This window comes from Engystomops pustulosus, chromosome 2 (assembly GCF_040894005.1).
Source record: "Engystomops pustulosus chromosome 2, aEngPut4.maternal, whole genome shotgun sequence".
Classification (NCBI taxonomy): Eukaryota; Metazoa; Chordata; class Amphibia; order Anura; family Leptodactylidae; genus Engystomops; species Engystomops pustulosus.
The window spans coordinates 206127509-206144871 of NC_092412.1; the positions used below are offsets into that span (position 1 = coordinate 206127509).

A 17363-nucleotide genomic window follows, 5' to 3' on the forward strand; every position below is an offset into this window, starting at 1 on the left:
CCAGATATAACTGATCTCAATGAAATGCACAGGGATGTTTATAGAAAAAAGATGATTGCTATATAACATTCAAAATCTGTATTTCTTTATACATTGGAGAAAATGTGAATGTATTTTTCTTACATTTAGTTTTTCCAAATGTCCTGATTGAAGATCAACATTATATTGGAGTTCCTCCATTGACTTTGTTATGTTGCAGTGCCAGGTAAGTTGAATGAGTCCAGGGGAGAGTTTAACTTTAAAATCTTGAAGCAATGGAACACTATTGTTTTCTGCAAAGTTAAAAAATATTAATGTTAAACAATTTCTTAAACACATTATTATAGGTATTTATAATGGTAATTGATTTCTTGATAAGCTGCATATTTTAAAAGCAAAGCATACTGAATGATATTTAACTGAATCTGCATAACATTAATGTGCCTAAAATAACCTAGTTGCTTTCTGGGAGCCAGATACAAAAACAGTCCAACTGTGGCAGAGTGAGTGGAGTAGTATTTTTTTTCCTTGTGCCTACGTGTTCAATGCACTGTATGGAGAGGGCTCACTGTATTCAGTGAAGTGATCCAACAAGCAAATTAATTGCATCTGTTAAATAAGGAATTGCAGAAGAGGTCTATTGGCCCCAAAGAAAATAGCATGACCTCACATCACGATGCAAATCTTGCAAAGTATGAAAACATGATGACTGTTGAATAGAATGAAATCCTGGCCAATTACAACTTGGAAAATATATATATTCAAGCATAAGACACAAAGCAGGTTGCAAAGCAGTCTTACAGGTACAGAGACAGACATTTATTATAGGATCCCTCCAGTTCGTACTACACCATAACAACTTGATACCCGGTTCTTCCCCCAGATACATGGAACCACAGTGGGGGTAGTATGTGCGCCCACAGTTGCTAACCTGTTCCTTGGGTGGTGGGAGGAAAAAAGGCTATTCAGAGAGGACATGCAGGACTACACTAGGTTGCTATTAATCTGGAAAAGATATACTCATGTATAAGCCGAATTTTTCAGCACGCTGTGCATCGGGGCGCAGCCGGATGGTGAGTATGTAAGTTTTTTTTTTTTTGTGCTGGCTGTATACTACTGGCGGCAGGCTGTCTGTATACTACTGGGGGCAGGCTGGGCTGGCTGTATACTACTGGGGGCAGGCTGGGCTGGCTGTATACTACAGGGCACTGGCTGGGCTGGCTGTATACTACTTGGGGCAGGCTGGGCAGGCTGTATACTACTGGGGGCAGGCTGGGCTGGCTGTATACTACTGGGGACAGGCTGGGCTGGCTGTATACTACAGAGGGCAGGCTAGGCTGGCTGTATACTACGGGGGGGCAGACTGGGCCGGCTATATACTACAGGGGGCAGGCTGGACTGGCTGTATACTACTGGGGGAAGGCTGGGCTGGCTGTATACTACTGGGGGCAGGCTGGGATGGCTGTGTACTACTGGGGGCAGGCTTGGCTGGCTGTATACTACAGGGGACTGGCTGTATACTACAGGGGGCTGGCTGGGCTGGCTGTATACTATAGGGGGCTGGCTATATACTACTGGGGGCTTGCTGGCTATATACTGGGAGGGGGGTCTTTGACCAAAGCATTTCCCAGCCTCCGCTTATACTCTAGTCAATAGGTTTTCCCAGTTTTTGGTGGTAAAATTAGGGGTCTTGGCTTATACTCAGGTCGGTTATACTCGAGTATATATGGTATTGACAATGTTGCTTTAATTTGGCATGAAAAATATCTTATTGAATTTATGGACCAACTTAATCAAATTATATCAATATATAGTTAACGATGTTAAAAATAGATTTTCAGGGCCAGTTTTAGACAAAGTGGGGTCCTGGGCAAAACTAAAAGTGGGGCCTCAAAATAAAACTATATTATGAAGAGTCACAGTCAGTAAGAGGCTCCTTTAGCCCTGCACAATAATAACACATTGTAGTTTATCCACAGTAGTATGGTAAGTATCTGTAATATGGTTCTGTAGGAGAATGTTATAGGAGATTAGTGGTAGAAAATAAATATAAAATATGATTTAGATTTATAGATACGTAGATTATATATAGATAGCTAGATAGCTAGATAGATGATAGATATTAGATATAGAAAGATGCAGTAGAAGTCAGTTAGAAGATTGACTGATTAATAATAATACTAATAATAATACTTTATTATCCCAGACGGGAACTTAAAGTGTCACATCCACAGTACATCAATTTGACAAGACATCACATATATAAAAAACTCACACAAAAACACATATACCATAGGACAAAAGAAACACTGGTACACATAAATATACATTTACATTTCATTTGGTTTCCAATAAATAATTAATTAAATGAATTATAAAAGTAATTAAAATAGTACCCCTCGTTCCAATAGTCGTAAATTTTAAAAGTTTCCTATTTTACCCCTAATTGCTGTATTTGACAGCTTAAGAGCGGCCGGTATAAACGTCTTCTTAAATCTCTCCGACCTGAATCGCAGGAGAATAAAACGAGAACTAAAACCACTGACCTGTGCCTGCAGCACACCATGCATTGGGTGATCACTGTTATTTCTAATTTTGTTTAAAGAGAACCCGTCATGCAAAATAACCCCCCTAAACTAAATATATTTTCATGAACTGCCATTAGAGAGCATTGCCTTTATCCCTTTATTGTCCCTCTACATGCCTGTAAACCTAAGCAATGAGGTCCTAAAGCTGTATGCAAATGACCTGTGAAATGTCCAATGAAGCATTAGCATATTCAAGCTGTCCACTCTATTCATGAGTGGGAGGCACAGCCACACCCCCAGTGCATGACTGACAGCCTGTATAATGATGTGAGGCTGTATAAGGATGTGCTTCCTGGTGCTGGTGGCCACGCCCCCTGCAGCCTGTGTGTGCATGTGTGTGTGTGTGTATTGGAGAGATACAGCAGCTCCAGGCAGCCATGTTACAGCAGAACATGTCAGGTACATGTGTAGCTGATGTCTGTGTCTCTCACCTGTATATTAGGAGGATGCAGCATGTCAGCAGATGCAGCACACACACTAACTATACATTACACACAGACATGAGCAGGGGGAGGAGAGGGGAGGGGTAACAGGGGTGACATCACTGCCTCTGACCATGTGACCAGCCTCATTTACATGATAAAAAATAGATGATTTTACAATGATTAATGTATGAAATAACTAGATAAAGGCTGGGATGGTATCCTTGTGAGCTGCTCCAACAGGTAGAGGTGACAGGACAAGTGACACAGACTTGATGACAGGTGTCCTTTAATTTCCTTATTATCCCACACTGTACAAGTTTTTCCCATCTATCGAATTGCAGACCCACTATCGAGGAGGCTTTCTTAATTATCTTATCAATCCTTTGACAATCCCTACTAGAGATACAGTTACCCCAAGCCGATAGGGCAAATGCAAATGCGCTCACCATAACCGTATTATAGAAACTGACCATCATAGTCCTTGGGATGTCAAATGCTCTTAGTCTACGTAAAAAGAATAGATAACTATTAGCACGTCTGGATACCTTTTCTATATGCTCATGCCAGCTTAATTTATTGTCTATGATCACGCCCAAGTATTTATAGCTACCAATAGATGGATAGATAATAAATAGGAGATAGATACCGTATATACTCGTGTATAAGCCGACTTTTTCAGCACAAAAAATGTGCTGAAAAACGTCCCCTCGGCTTATACACGAGTCAAACTTACATACTCACTCTCTGGTGGCCCCGATGTGCAGCGCTGCTCCCCCCATGTCCGCGCGGGTCCTCTTCTGGCTCTAACGCCTGTGCTGGGCGTGGCCATGTTTTTCTCCCGGGCGGCGCCTAGTATGACGTCAGCAGTGGCGCGTCATACTAGGCGCCTGCCGGCCGGGAGAGGGCGGTGGCGGCGCCCAGCACAATGTTACAGAAGAAAGAAGACAGGCGCGGAAGCCAGAAGACGAGCCGCGCGGCCATGGGGGGAGCACCACTGCACATCGGGGCCACCGGAGGGTGAGTATATAAGTTTTTTTTTTTTTTAATGCTGGGCAGGCTGTTTACTATGGGGGGCAGGCTTTATACTACTGGGGCAGGCTGTATACTACTGGGGGCAGGCTGTATACTACTGAGGGCAAGCTGTATTCTACTGGGGGCAAGCTGTATACTACTGGGGGAAAGCTGTATACTACTGGGGCAGGCTGTATACTACTGGGGGCAGGCTGGGAAGGCTGTATACTACTGGGGCAGGCTGTATACTACTGTGGGTAGGCTGTATACTACTGGTGGCAGGCTGGGCTGGCTGTATACTACTGGGGGCAGGTTGTATACTATAGGGGGCTGGCTGGCTATATACTGGGGGGGTCTGTGGCCAATGCATTTCCCACCCACGGCTTATACTTGAGTCAATAGGTTTTCCCAGTTTTTGGCGGTAAAATTAGGGGTCTCGGCTTATATTTGGGTCGGCTTATACTCGAGTATATACGGTAGATACTTGAATAAAATCCAAACAGTCAACAATATAAAAAATGATGGGAGCACGCCCCCCAGGAATAAACACCACAGCTTTCTACCTTAAGTTTTGATGTTTGGGAGTGCTGCTTATTTTCTATTTATATAGACAGATATACATCATAGATAGAAGATATATAGATAGATAAAGAGGGCCTAGGGCAAATGCCGAGTTTGGCGCCCCAAAATCTGATTTTTTAGAAAGAAACTTTATTTACAGATAGGTTCAGTGTTCTCAAGATAAAAAGGAAAAGAAAAAAGACAAAAACATACCGGCATCACCGAACTCCACAGTAAATGGCTGGAGACAAATGAGATTCTGTGTGAGCACTGGAACATTTTCCTCTTGGATCAGTGCCTCAAAAACTCCCTAGAAGATTGAGCTTCAAGTGGCTACAGGAAGGTATTTACTATGAATAATGCTCTTGTGAAAAGCCACTTCACTAATCCCAATAAGAAAAAAACAACTGACTTCCTAGATGTTTACCCATGTGGTTTCTTTGCGGCATGCCAGATACTCAAAAATTAAAAACGTTCCAGGACCACATAGGCAAAACATAACATTTCAGAGGTAGGGCCCTTGGCAGTGGTGTAACCAGAAGCTGATGGGCCCCAGTGCAAAGTCTGTGCCAGACCCCCTGACTAAAATGTATGGTTTATAGCAATAGTCTGGGAAAGTGACACCATAAGGGCCCCCTAAACCTCTTGGGCCCTGGTGCGACCGCAACCTCTGCACTCCCCCAAGTTACGCCCCTGGCCATTGGGAACATTACCCTGGACATGAGAGGAGGGGATCTTGGCAATTAGTTATCACACTCTGAGTGCAAATGGATTTACACACTGAAAACCCTCAAACCCCAAGGGGTTAATGATTCTTTTAACAGCAGAACTGTAAAAAATGCATTTTTATTCCAGGATTAAAGTGGGACTTTGAGCACTCTGGTGCACCAGTGTGTTATATCTCACAGAAGGGTCCTCCACCCGAGTAGCTGCTACAGTAGGGAGTCAAAGCTGAATTGTCAAGCTCTGTGTAGCGCTATATGAATAAAGGAATAAATAATAAAATAGAAGAATAAAATATTCTAAAATAGAATGAAGGTAACATGTTCATTGGGCTCTGCTGTTAAAGGAAACCTACCATTTAGAATGGTAGGGGTAAGCTGTAAGTACCGAGCACCAGCTCAGGGTGAGCTGGTGCCGGTACTTACTTGCGTTAGTGTTATAAACCGCGGTATCGCGGTTTTAACACTTTTTAAACTTTAGAGCAGAAGGGGCTTCGGCGCTGCGCGCGACCACGCGCACGCAACATCTCCGCTATTTCCTATGTAGGCGCGTGCAAGATCGTGCGCACGCAGCGCCGAAGCCTCTTCTGCTCTAAAGTTTAAAAAGTGTTAAAACCGCGATACCGCGGTTTATAACACTAACGAAAGTAAGTACCGGCACCAGCTCACCCTGAGCTGGTGCTTGGTACTTACAGCTTACCCCTACCATTCTAAGTGGTAGATTTCCTTTAACACCAAGAAGGCAAACATCAATTAAAGAACTGATGTTTGTTTTTTAGTAAATAAGGTATAGCTGCCCCAAAATGGTATCACTGAAAAATGCTGTTCATTCCACAAAATAAAAGACCTCACATGGCAACATTAATAGAAAAACATAATTTGTAGCTCAGAAACTGTACCACTGTACCACAAACTTAAAAACGCTTTTTAAAGCAAGTCACCAAATTCGTTGAAGAGCATCTATCACCAGATCTAAGATTGTAAACCAAGCACACTGACATACTGGTGTGTGCCCCCTCTGGCAGGAACTGCTCTTCTTTTAGTTTCTTATGCCCTTGTTTTTAAGAAAAAGTGGCTTTAAAAACTATAAAAAAAGACAAGGTAGTGTGTCACTGACATAATTGTACAAAAACCATGAAATAAATTTTGAAATCCAAAACTGAACACAGACATGAGCATAAAATCAATTAAAATTTTACCAAAGTAGATACAATTACATACAATTACATACTAACATAACACCTCCTGAAAGGGTTAAATGCACCCAGACCACACCAAAGAGATATGTAAACAGGTAAAAAGTGCATATGCATCTGTCAAGCTGCCATAGAAATAAAAAACATACAAGTCAATGCCTATAAAGTACCTTATATACTCGAGTATAAGCCTAGTTTTTCAGCACAAAAAAATGTGCTGAAAAACCCAAACTCGGCTTATACTTGAGTATAAAAATATATATCAAAACTCACCTTTCTGGCTTCCCCCACTGCTGGCTATATGCTGGGGCAGGGGGCTGGCTATATACTGGGGGATATGGGCTGGCGGGCTATATACTGGGGTGGCAGGTGCTGGCTATTTACTATTGGGCAGGGTCCGGCAGGCTATACACTGGGGAGGCTGTGACCAATGCATTTCCCACCCCTGGCTTATACTCAAGTCAATAGGTTTTCCCAGGTTTTTGTGGTAAAATTAGGGGCCTCGGCTTATACTTGGGTTGGCTTATACTCGAGTATATACAGTACACAAAAATTAAAAATTCACAACCAAAATCAAGGGGGAATAGGATAACAGAGGCAAAACCCTAGTATACATTATGAGTAATCTGGCAAGAGACCAGTACAATAGCAGCATCAGAGCGGGGTGGTGTGATAGCCAGGAGGTGGAGGGCTCCAACTCCTGGCTATCACACCGCCCCACTCTGATGCTGCTATTGTACTGGTCTCTTGCCACAATACAAACTTGGTATTCCTGTGATCATCCCAACCCAAAGAATAAAGGTGACACGTCATTTGGATTGCACAGTGAAAGCCGTGAAAACAAAAAATTGGAACTTGTTTTCCAAAGGTGTTTTCGGTTCACAACCAGCAGATAGAATGGGGATCCCCTAAATGTTTCCTGACTCCTTGCAGTAGTACACACTGATTGGCTCACAGAGGCTCATTCATTAGGGTGTTTGCCTTATCCAACTCAGTAAAACAATGTTAGCTCCCATTTTGCCATATTCCACCTAGAAAATATTCAGATTCGATTTGTTCCCAGTGAAATTTGTACTGAATAGAATTGCTAATCTTTTACTGTGCCTTCATTTTTGATAAAATGAATATCTAAAGAGCTGCTTACCTTTAGGAACCCTTCCTGAATAGCAAGCTGTCGCCAGAGGAAACCACACACAGATAAGAGATAATATACAAGATGAATGCACCATTTTCTTCTTTAAATGCTGCAGATCTTAAAAGCAAAAATACAATTAAAAAAAAAAAAATAGGATTATTACGGCATATTTAACACTGAGATTAAAAAATACAGATAATTACCCAGTAGAAAAATAAGACTTTTTTCAGTGTTACATGCTGATAGCATTGAGGTTATATTACTTTGTTAAAGTGGACCGGTCACCCTTAAAAACGACACTATGGGGCAGATTTACTTACCCGGTCCATTCGCGATCCAGCGGCGCGTTCTCTGCACTAGATTCGGGTCAGGCCGGGATTTATTAAGGTAGTTCCTCCGCCGTCCACCAGGTGGCGCTGCTGCGCTGAAAAGCATCGGAACGCAATGGAGTTCACCGAGCCGGGCTGAGTGAAGGTAAGTGCAAGCTCTGCGACAGATTTTTTTTAAAAAATGCGGCGGTTTTCCGAATCCATCGGGTTTTCGTTCGGCCACACCCCCCGATTTCGTCGGGTGCATGCCAGCGCCGATGCGCCACAATCCGATCGCGTGCGCCAAAATCTCGGGGCAATTCAGGGGAAATCGGCGCAAATCGGAAATATTCGGGTAACACGTCGGGAAAGCGCGAATCGGGCCCTTAGTAAATGACCCCCTATGAGTTACTTAAGTAAGCAGCTCCTAGTATTCTGGTGTATTCCTGTCCGGCCTTTGAGAGCAGTCCGGTGTTTCTAGTGTACAGTGCAGCAGTGTCTGCTAGTGTTATCGGAGAGTTCCGATAGCGATAGCAGTGTAACACTTTACTGTAGTGTAATGAAACGTTTTTCAATTTTTTAAATATACTTTCTGTATCAATTTCTCAAGGTTTTCTAGATCTCTGCTTGCTGTACTTCTATAGGAAGCTTCTATGTTTACTTCCAGTAAATAGAAATCTGATAGAAATGTGATAGGTACACAAGACATTATTATCACAGAGAGTAATCAGAGTTGTGTGATACTAACAGCTCCTATACCTGTATGTCCATCATATGACCAGGGACAAATGTCTATCCTCTGGAACTAAACAGTAGCTTTTTAGCGAATGACAGCAAGCAGAGATCTAGAAAACTGTGAGCAATTGATACAAAAGATATGTTGGAAAATTGTGTAACTTTAAATTACACAAACCATATCAAATATTTGTTGAAAGTGGACAACCCCTTTAATTTAATCCTTAAAGGAAATCTATTATTAGGATTAAGTGTTGTTAACCAAGCACAATTACATGCTGGTGTGTGCCCCCTATGGTAAGATCCTTTCATCTTTTAGCTTTTTATGCCCTTGTTTAACATAAAAAATGTTTTAAAATTATGCAAATGAGTCTGAGGGGCTTTGGGCTCAGTTAACAGAGATGGAGCCCGGATCCCCTCAGGCTCATATGCATCATTTTTAAAGCGTTTTCCCATAGAAACAAGGGCATTAGAATTTTAAAAAAAGAGCTGGAGCTATATGAGAGGGAGCTACATGGAGAAAGTCTTATTCTACGTCCGATTTATCATCCACCAGATACAGTGATACATATGATGCAGAATAAGGTGGTCCGTCTCACTGTGCTTGTTTATTGTTCTAAAAAGTTTTTCTAGCCCTCGTTTCTATGTTGTAAGCTCGGTTTTGCTACTGTAGCTTGATACCGGTGCTGTATCTATGTAGTTAGCTTGATACCGGTGCTGTATCTATGTAGTAAGCTTGGTTCAGGAAGTATATCTAGGTAGCTATTTTGTTTCTGGTCCTGCATCTTAGTGAGCTTGTTTTCAGTGCTTTTTCTGTGTAGTACTCTTGGTTCTTGTGGCGTATCTATGTATTAAGTATACATCTGCTGCTGGATATATATAGTAATCTTGGTACTGGTAATCTATCTATTAAATACACAGAGGGTGAGAAAACAATTTAAAACTTAGCTTTTAATGTAATCCAAAATCATAAAAAGTAGAAAATGGTGATAATGTAGTTTGAGAACCATCTGGACATGGATAAAGTACTCTAGCATACAAATACTTCAAGGTGTTATATGCTGACTGGCACAGCCCCGTGAGGGCTACTATCTCACTGTTTATAACATTATCACCATTTTCTACTTTTTATGATTTTGGATTACATTAAAAGCTAAGTTTTAAATTGTTTTCTCACCCTCTGTGTACTTACTAGTTTCAACAAGATTGGTGAAGGGGGTAGGAGGTCTATACTATCCTCCCCAGTATACTACATTTGGTAATCTTTCTATGTATTAAAGGACATCTACCACCAGGATGAAGGATTGTAAACCAAGCCCACTGACAGGCAGGATCTGCTCTTCTTTTAGTTCTTTATTTCCTTGTTTTTTTTTAAAATACTTTAAAAATTATGCAAGCCTACGGGCTCCATAGCTGTTATTTGAGTCTGGAGCCTCTCAAGCTCATTTGCATAATTTTTTTATGCCCTCTTTTGTAATTACAAGGGCATAAGGATCTAAAATAAGAGCAGATCCTTACAGAGAGAGCACACACCAACATGAAAGTGTGCTTGGTTTATAATCTTTGATCCTGGTGGTAGATTTCCTTTAAGCATGCTTCTCCTACTAGATGTATATTGTCAGATTGGTTCTGGTCCTGATTCTCTATGTTATAGTTTCTGTGCCACAAGTTTTGTTATATTACTGTTTTTATACACTAGGTCAGGTCATTAAAAAACTCTAGGCCACAATTTCTTTACAGCCAAGAGCCTGTAATTGTTTTAGATTTATACTACTACACCAAATTGCAAACATAAGATGGAAACCTAATGTGCCTGCGGAAGGGGCCACAACAGTCTAATGATAACATTGCAACGCTTATTACACACTTCCTGAAGAAGCCAAAGAGAAACACGCATTGGGGCGTGGGGAACATAAAGGAAACCTACCATTTAGAAAGGCAGGGGTAAGCTGTAAGTACCGAGCACCAGCTCAGGGTGAGCTGGTGCCGGTACTTACTTTCGTTAGTGGTATAAACCGCGGTATCGCGGTTTTAACACTTTTTAAACTTTAGAGCAGAAGAGGCTTTGGCACTGCGCGCGACCGTGCGCGCGCAACATCTCCGGTATTTCCTATGTAGGCGCTGAAGCGTCTTCTGCTCTAAAGTTTAAAAAGTGTTAAAACCGCGATATCGCGGTTTATAACACTAACGAAAGTAAGTACCGGCACCAGCTCACCCTGAGCTGGTGCTCGGTACTTACAGCTTACCCCTACCATTCTAAATGGTAGGTTTCCTTTAAGCCGCCTCCATAGATTATAGTCCAAATCTGGATTCAAAAAACAAACCAAGTCTTGGCAACAGCAGCTTAAAGATCTTTGTGAGGGTATTCCACCTGTTGTTTTATGCTCTCTATTTTATTGAACAGGCTTCCCTATACTATCCGGAATAGTCATAGCCAAAGTAACTCTGAACTTATCATGATTGCTTACCTTATTGATGCAGGCATAGGAAAAATGATTGAAAAAATGTAGAATCACTGAAACTAAACGACGTAATTTATTTAACTACATACAGTTTTATAACAGAATACAGATATAAGGGGTTAGTTATTGGTTTTGCTGGCCTTTTTTTTAAAAAAGTCTCAAAATAGTCGCATTGTGGTTTTTTGAGACTTTTCAATGCTAGAAAGTCTCATCGGACTATATACACCTGTTCATTAATCTGGCGTAAACATAGAACTACTGCTAGTGCAACACCGTGCAAAGCCAGATTCATGACTTGAGGTCCCTGCTGGTCTATGTGCTGAGACATTTTTATGCATTTTGAGACTTTTGGGACTTTTTGAAAAAATAAGCCAAGTAGACCATACATTTATTAAAGTCCAAAGGCACTTTAATGAAACTAATGGACACCAAAGCTCCAAAAATAGACATAAAACTGGCCCAAGTGGCTGGTCTAATGATAAATACTGTGTCTCATTCACCCTGATTTATCTACTTATCACATTTTATTTCTTTTTGATATATCTGCTACCACCTCTGCTTTTGCCTAATTTGGTAAGATCAATATTTACTCACCTCAGTTTGATGATATTGTTTGACGTTCTTCGTAAAAAGCAGGCTCATTGTCAAAATAAGACGTTTATAAGTTCTCATTGGGCTTTAGCTGAGAAAGACAAGGTCCAATTAGAGCAGAGATAGATATCTCTAGAAGGGGAGGACACAAGCTAGTGGGATGAGAGGAGCTATTGCAACACATCCTATCAGCTTTTATAACTGGCACAATTTTATTACTGTTTTTTTAACCATAATATATATTATTTGTTTCTTGCATTACATGAAACTCAAATATTTGCATAACTAAGAGAATTATTTAACAATAACACACTGACAAGCAAAAGGGTAACAATGGGGCGCATGTATCAAACTTTTGGCTTGCCATTTCTTTAGAGACTTTGCATGGTGCTTTTGCTCATTTGAGACTTTATTGCACCTAAGACAGTCTCCCTTCGAAGTTCGCCGTTGTCTAGTTTTCTGAAGTGTTCCATGAGTCAAATTCTGAATCCGGATGTGAAAGCTGTGATTTTTTTTAAAAAGTCACAAAAAAGTTGCAAATTTTGGTCCAAATCTTTTGTTGTAAAAAGTTACCAATTCATCAAAAACCACATGTATCAATAAGGAAAACCCGCTAAGATACATCTGACCAGCATAAAAGACAAAAAAAAAGTCCAAATAAAAAGATGGACAAAGCCAGATTTATGATACATGTGCCCTAATGTTTTTAACTCAGGCTCCATATCTAACCATCCACTACAGCTTTAATCACAAATTCTTGTCATATTACTACATCTTTTTCTTCTTCAATACAACTAATTAACTGTCTTCACATCCCTAGACAGTTCAGTTTTTTTATAAGGTTGATTTCCAAGTTAAAGGTAAAAGATTTTCCAATAAAAGAGAAACAGCGTCATCCTGCTCATCTATAGCAGTTTCTTGGCCAAGGAAATTGCCAAACTGCACAATGTTATTTCTATAGCAGTTGGAAGAATACGCCGCCATGTTTTAAGTGCAGCCAGTTTCTTTGCCAGCGGCATACAAGAGGTTAACACCCGTGATCGTTGCAAGCACTGACCGCGGGTGTTAGTGATGGGTCTTTGCTGCAATTTGCAGTCCGTGAGCCCTCTTCATACACCCTTCATAGCTCTGCGGCGGGGTTAAAAACTAAAATAAAACAGGATTTGTCCTTACAAAAAATAGGGGAAGGAGTGGTGCTTAAAAAATAAACCTGTACTAACCTCCATGGTCCATACCGGTGTCCCGCGCCACTGTCTCTCCGGTCCGTGCCCCTGTTTGTTTACAGGGCTACGGCAACCCCACACCATTCCCAGTGCTGTATGAGGCGCTGGTTCCTGGTGGGTGTGGCCATGCCCCTGTAAACAAATAAGGGCACAGACCGGATAGAAGGCGGTGCGGGACCCTGAGAGGGACTGTGGAGGTAAGTACAAGTTTATTTTTTTAAGCAGCCCCCACCGGTCACATATCTATTCTTCACAGGGTCTCGGATAACCCCTTTAAATTGACAGGGGTCCATTTACTGCACTACAAACACTACTATGGCCCTATTTGTACTTTATATGTTATATTAACCTGCCACTTTTCCCTTCCATCTCCCTTTTCATATAGCACATACTATTTAAATAATTATTGGTGGTGTACACTTGGAAGGCCTTTAAATATAGAAAATAAAATATATCTGCTGGAATACATCTTTTTTTGGTTACCCAAATCCGAACACATCTTAGCCATAAACCGAACATACCTTAACCACTGGCAGAGTGTGATTCTGGTGTCTTGTGTGCTGTGGCACTTAAATGCATTTAATTGATGTCACTGACCCATGGCGGGGGCACTTACAGTGGTGATACCCGCGATCAGTGCCAGTACAGATAACCTACAGGTTTGAACCTGAACCCGAACATCTGACTGAAGTTAGTGTTCAGGCACCACGTGTCAAAGTTACACCCTGAGCACTCACTTCAAATATACCCATCATGTAAGTTTTTTTGGAAAGTTAGACAAAAATTATAGAAAGAAAAACTTTATTAAAAACCAAGAATGAAGATGATATTTAATTACAGTATAAGCAAAAATTTCAGAATACTAACATGAATACATTACAGTCACCGGACAAAAGTCCCCTAGTCCCCTAATGGAATTTCCAGGAATTTACAACTTTTTCATAACATCAATGTGATTCTTAATCTCTTGAACACAAAAATCTAACAAAGTTTTTACTTGAATGTTATCCGCAGTGTGAGATCACACAACAAAAGAACTTAAGAAAGAAAACTGTTAAGACTCCATAAAAGAAGTGAAGTAATGTGAAATTTTGTGAACAGAATATTTTGGGAATAGAGTTGTAAACTAAGCAGAATGCAAATTTTCAGTAGCTAACTTCTTTTTGTGATGACTCAGATCTGACGCTTTCTAATCTTCCATCAGAAGCAAGCTAAACAATATATAAGATAACTGCTCATGCATATACTCAGCAATAAAAGCATCGGAAATCATTGAAGAAAAGAACAGAAAATCAGAGTGTTTTTTTTACCATGTCAGGCAGGGAGCTGCATGTTCAGAGGGAAAACAGACATTCAAGTGAGAGAAGAAACAGGAAGAAGGATATCGAGGAGGGAGGTGGTGGTGAGGGGAAGTGGTGACTTGCAGATAAGGAGATTACGTATTACTGCATATTATACATTTATTACTAATGGCTGTTGTAAATATCCATATAAATTCTCTAATTCATTTCATGGTCTATGATCTGCAGAAGTCATCTAAAAGCTTGAAATGAATAAATGTATTAATTTCCTTGCTGCCAGAATCACAATCCAGGGTTATACAAAGTTTCACTAAGCCATTGCTTCTCAAATTATTATACTAATGCCTCAACAACACATGTAATGGAAATGAGCCAAGAATTCAATCCAGCGATGCATCTCCTGCAGGTCTCCCTCCTGGTTATCATGAGAATAGGACATTATCCCACTCTCGGCAGGGGGTGCAGGTGCTGCACAGAGAGAGCCATGTTCTCTTTAGGGCTTTTTAATGTCATGGTATCTCAGGGACTTTGCAAATTCAGCAAAGCACCTAAAATATAACCAAACATGTTCTCCAAAAGCCTACACATTGCTGCTTCCCTTCTCACCTTGATGGCCACCATTGACCTTTATGCTCTTATACTCTATATAGCAATATTGCACCCAGAATAAACCACAAAATGTTATATATATACACTCACCGGCCACTTTATTAGGTACAGCATGCTAGTAACGGGTTGGACCCCCTTTTGCCTTCAGAACTGCCTCAATTCTTCGTGGCATAGATTCAACAAGGCGCTGGAAGCATTTCTCAGAGATTTCAGTCCATATTGACATGATGGCATCACACAGTTGCCGCAGATTTGTCGGCTGCACATCCATGATGCGAATCTCCTGTTCCACCACATCCCAAAGATGCTCTATTGGATTGAGATCTGGTGACTGTGGAGGCCATTTGAGTACAGTGAACTCATTGTCATGTTCAAGAAACCAGTCTGAGATGATTCCAGCTTTATGACATGGCGCATTATCCTGCTGAAAGTAGCCATCAGATGTTGGGTACATTGTGCTCATAAAGGGATGGACATGGTCAGCAACAATACTCAGGTAGGCTGTGGCGTTGCAACGATGCTCATTTGGTACCAAGGGGCCCAAAGAGTGCCAAGAAAATATTCCCCACACCATGACACCACCACCACCAGCCTGAACCGTTGATACAAGGCAGGATGGATCCATGCTTTCATGTTGTTGACACCAAATTCTGAACCTACCATCCAAATGTCGCAGCAGAAATTGAGACTCATCAGACCAGACAACGTTTTTCCAATTTTCTACTGTCTAATTTCGATGACCTTGTGCAAATTGTAGCCTGTTCTTAGCTGAAAGGAGTGGCACCCGATGTGGTCTTCTGCTGCTGTAGCCCATCTGCCTCAAAGTTCGATGTACTGTGCGTTCAGAGATGCTCTTCTGCATACCTTGGTTGTAACGGGTGGCGATTTGAGTCACTGTTGCCTTTCTATCAGCTCGAACCAGTCTGCCCATTCTCCTCTGACCTCTGGCATCAACAAGGCATTTCCGCCCACAGAACTGCCGCTCACTGGATGTTTTTTCTTTTTCGGGCCATTCTCTGTAAACCCTAGAGATGGTTGTGTGTGAAAATCCCAGTAGATCAGCAGTTTCTGAAATACTCAGACCAGCCCTTCCGGCACCAACAACCATGCCACGTTCAAAGGCACTCAAATCACCTTTCTTCCCCATACTGATGCTCGGTTTGAACTGCAAGAGACTGTCTTGACCATGTCTACATGCCTAAATGCACTGAGTTGCCGCCATGTGATTGGCTGATTAGAAACTAAGTGTTAACGAGCAGTTGGACCGGTGTACCAAACAAAGTGGCCGGTGAGTATATATATATATATAGGCATATAGGCATACACTGCTCTTTGGGTACATAGGTATGGATCACAATTTTTTTCAAAAATAAGCCATTCAGTGCTCAATACATTGAGATGGGTGAGATTCATCCATTTTCAGTGTTAATTGGAGCAAACTTGTGTCTCCATTGACAAAAGTATGACAAAGCTGATTGGGCACTGAAAAACTTCACCTCGGCTTATACTCAAGTCAAGAAAAAAACAAACAAACAGTGTACACCCCTTCCGACACCCCCAGCTGGTCCTTTTTCTATACAGTGATGCTTCGGGATCAGCTCTGTGTCCCCACGCTGTGTGTCACAGAGATCATGACTGACATTCTACTATGATCTCCGGCATCAACACACACTATGATGTCAGCAAGCGGCTGATGTCATGGTGCCTGCAACCAATCGTGCAGGGACACGGAGCTGGTGCTGGAGCATCGCTGTATAGAAGAGGACCTGCTAGGGGGCGTCGGAAGGTGAGTACATTATTAGTTTTTTTTTCTACAGGCATTATATTGGGGACAGGGGCTGGCAGACTATATACTACAGGGGGCTATCATGCTATATACTAGTGGGCTGGCAGGCTATATAATACAGGAGCATGCAGGCTATACAATACAGGGGGCTGGCAGGCTATATACTATAGGGGGCTGGCAGGCTATACACTACAGGGGCTGGCAGGCTATACACTGGGGAGGCTGTGACCAATGCTTTACCCACCCTCGGTTTATACTCAAGTCAATAGGTTTTTCCAGTTTTTTGTGTTAAGATTAGGATTTTCGGCTTATACTTAGGTTTATACAGTATATCCCTTGCCATAAGCCTTGGCGGGACTTAAAGGGTTAAAATGCTCCCTATAACTTTTGGTACATTACTTGAGGGCCATCATTTTTTGGGGTTTCTTTTCTTTATCTAATTTTTAAGTTTCTGCAATTGTCAGTTAATTCCATGTAAGTCACCAAATCGGTCCTCATTTTTCTTTGCAGGACGAGCCAACGTTTTCGTAGCTGCCATTTTGCGGACTGTCTGACTGATCACTTTTTATACAAGTGAAAAATCAAAAAAATGGGGATTCAGACATTTGGGCATATTTTTCCGCAAAGGGGTCTTGTTTTTTATTCTAGGGAAAGGAGGGTAATTAGACATTTTTTTTTTATATTTTCATTTTTTTTAGACTTTTTGGACATTTTTTTAAATTGTATTTCTA

General features: G+C 41.3%; 1 protein-coding gene across 3 annotated transcripts in view; it reads right to left on the minus strand.

Moving 5' to 3' along the window:
• Window positions 1-14346, minus strand: part of LOC140119165 (interleukin-5 receptor subunit alpha-like) — a 48907-nt gene extending 34561 nt beyond the window's left edge. The window contains exons 1-4 of one of the 3 annotated variants that reach the window (XM_072137912.1): window positions 14247-14346; window positions 11717-11804; window positions 7627-7734; window positions 124-272 (exon numbers count right to left, since the gene is read on the minus strand). In XM_072137912.1, the coding sequence (XP_071994013.1) occupies window positions 124-272; window positions 7627-7711 (234 nt within the window). In that variant the 5' untranslated portion in view covers window positions 7712-7734; window positions 11717-11804; window positions 14247-14346. Of the gene's footprint in view, window positions 1-123; window positions 273-7626; window positions 7735-11128; window positions 11201-11716; window positions 11805-14246 lie in introns of those variants that run through there. The other 2 variants (XM_072137913.1, XM_072137914.1) reach the window with 2 other exon arrangements.
• Between the last annotated feature and the right edge of the window lie 3017 nt (window positions 14347-17363).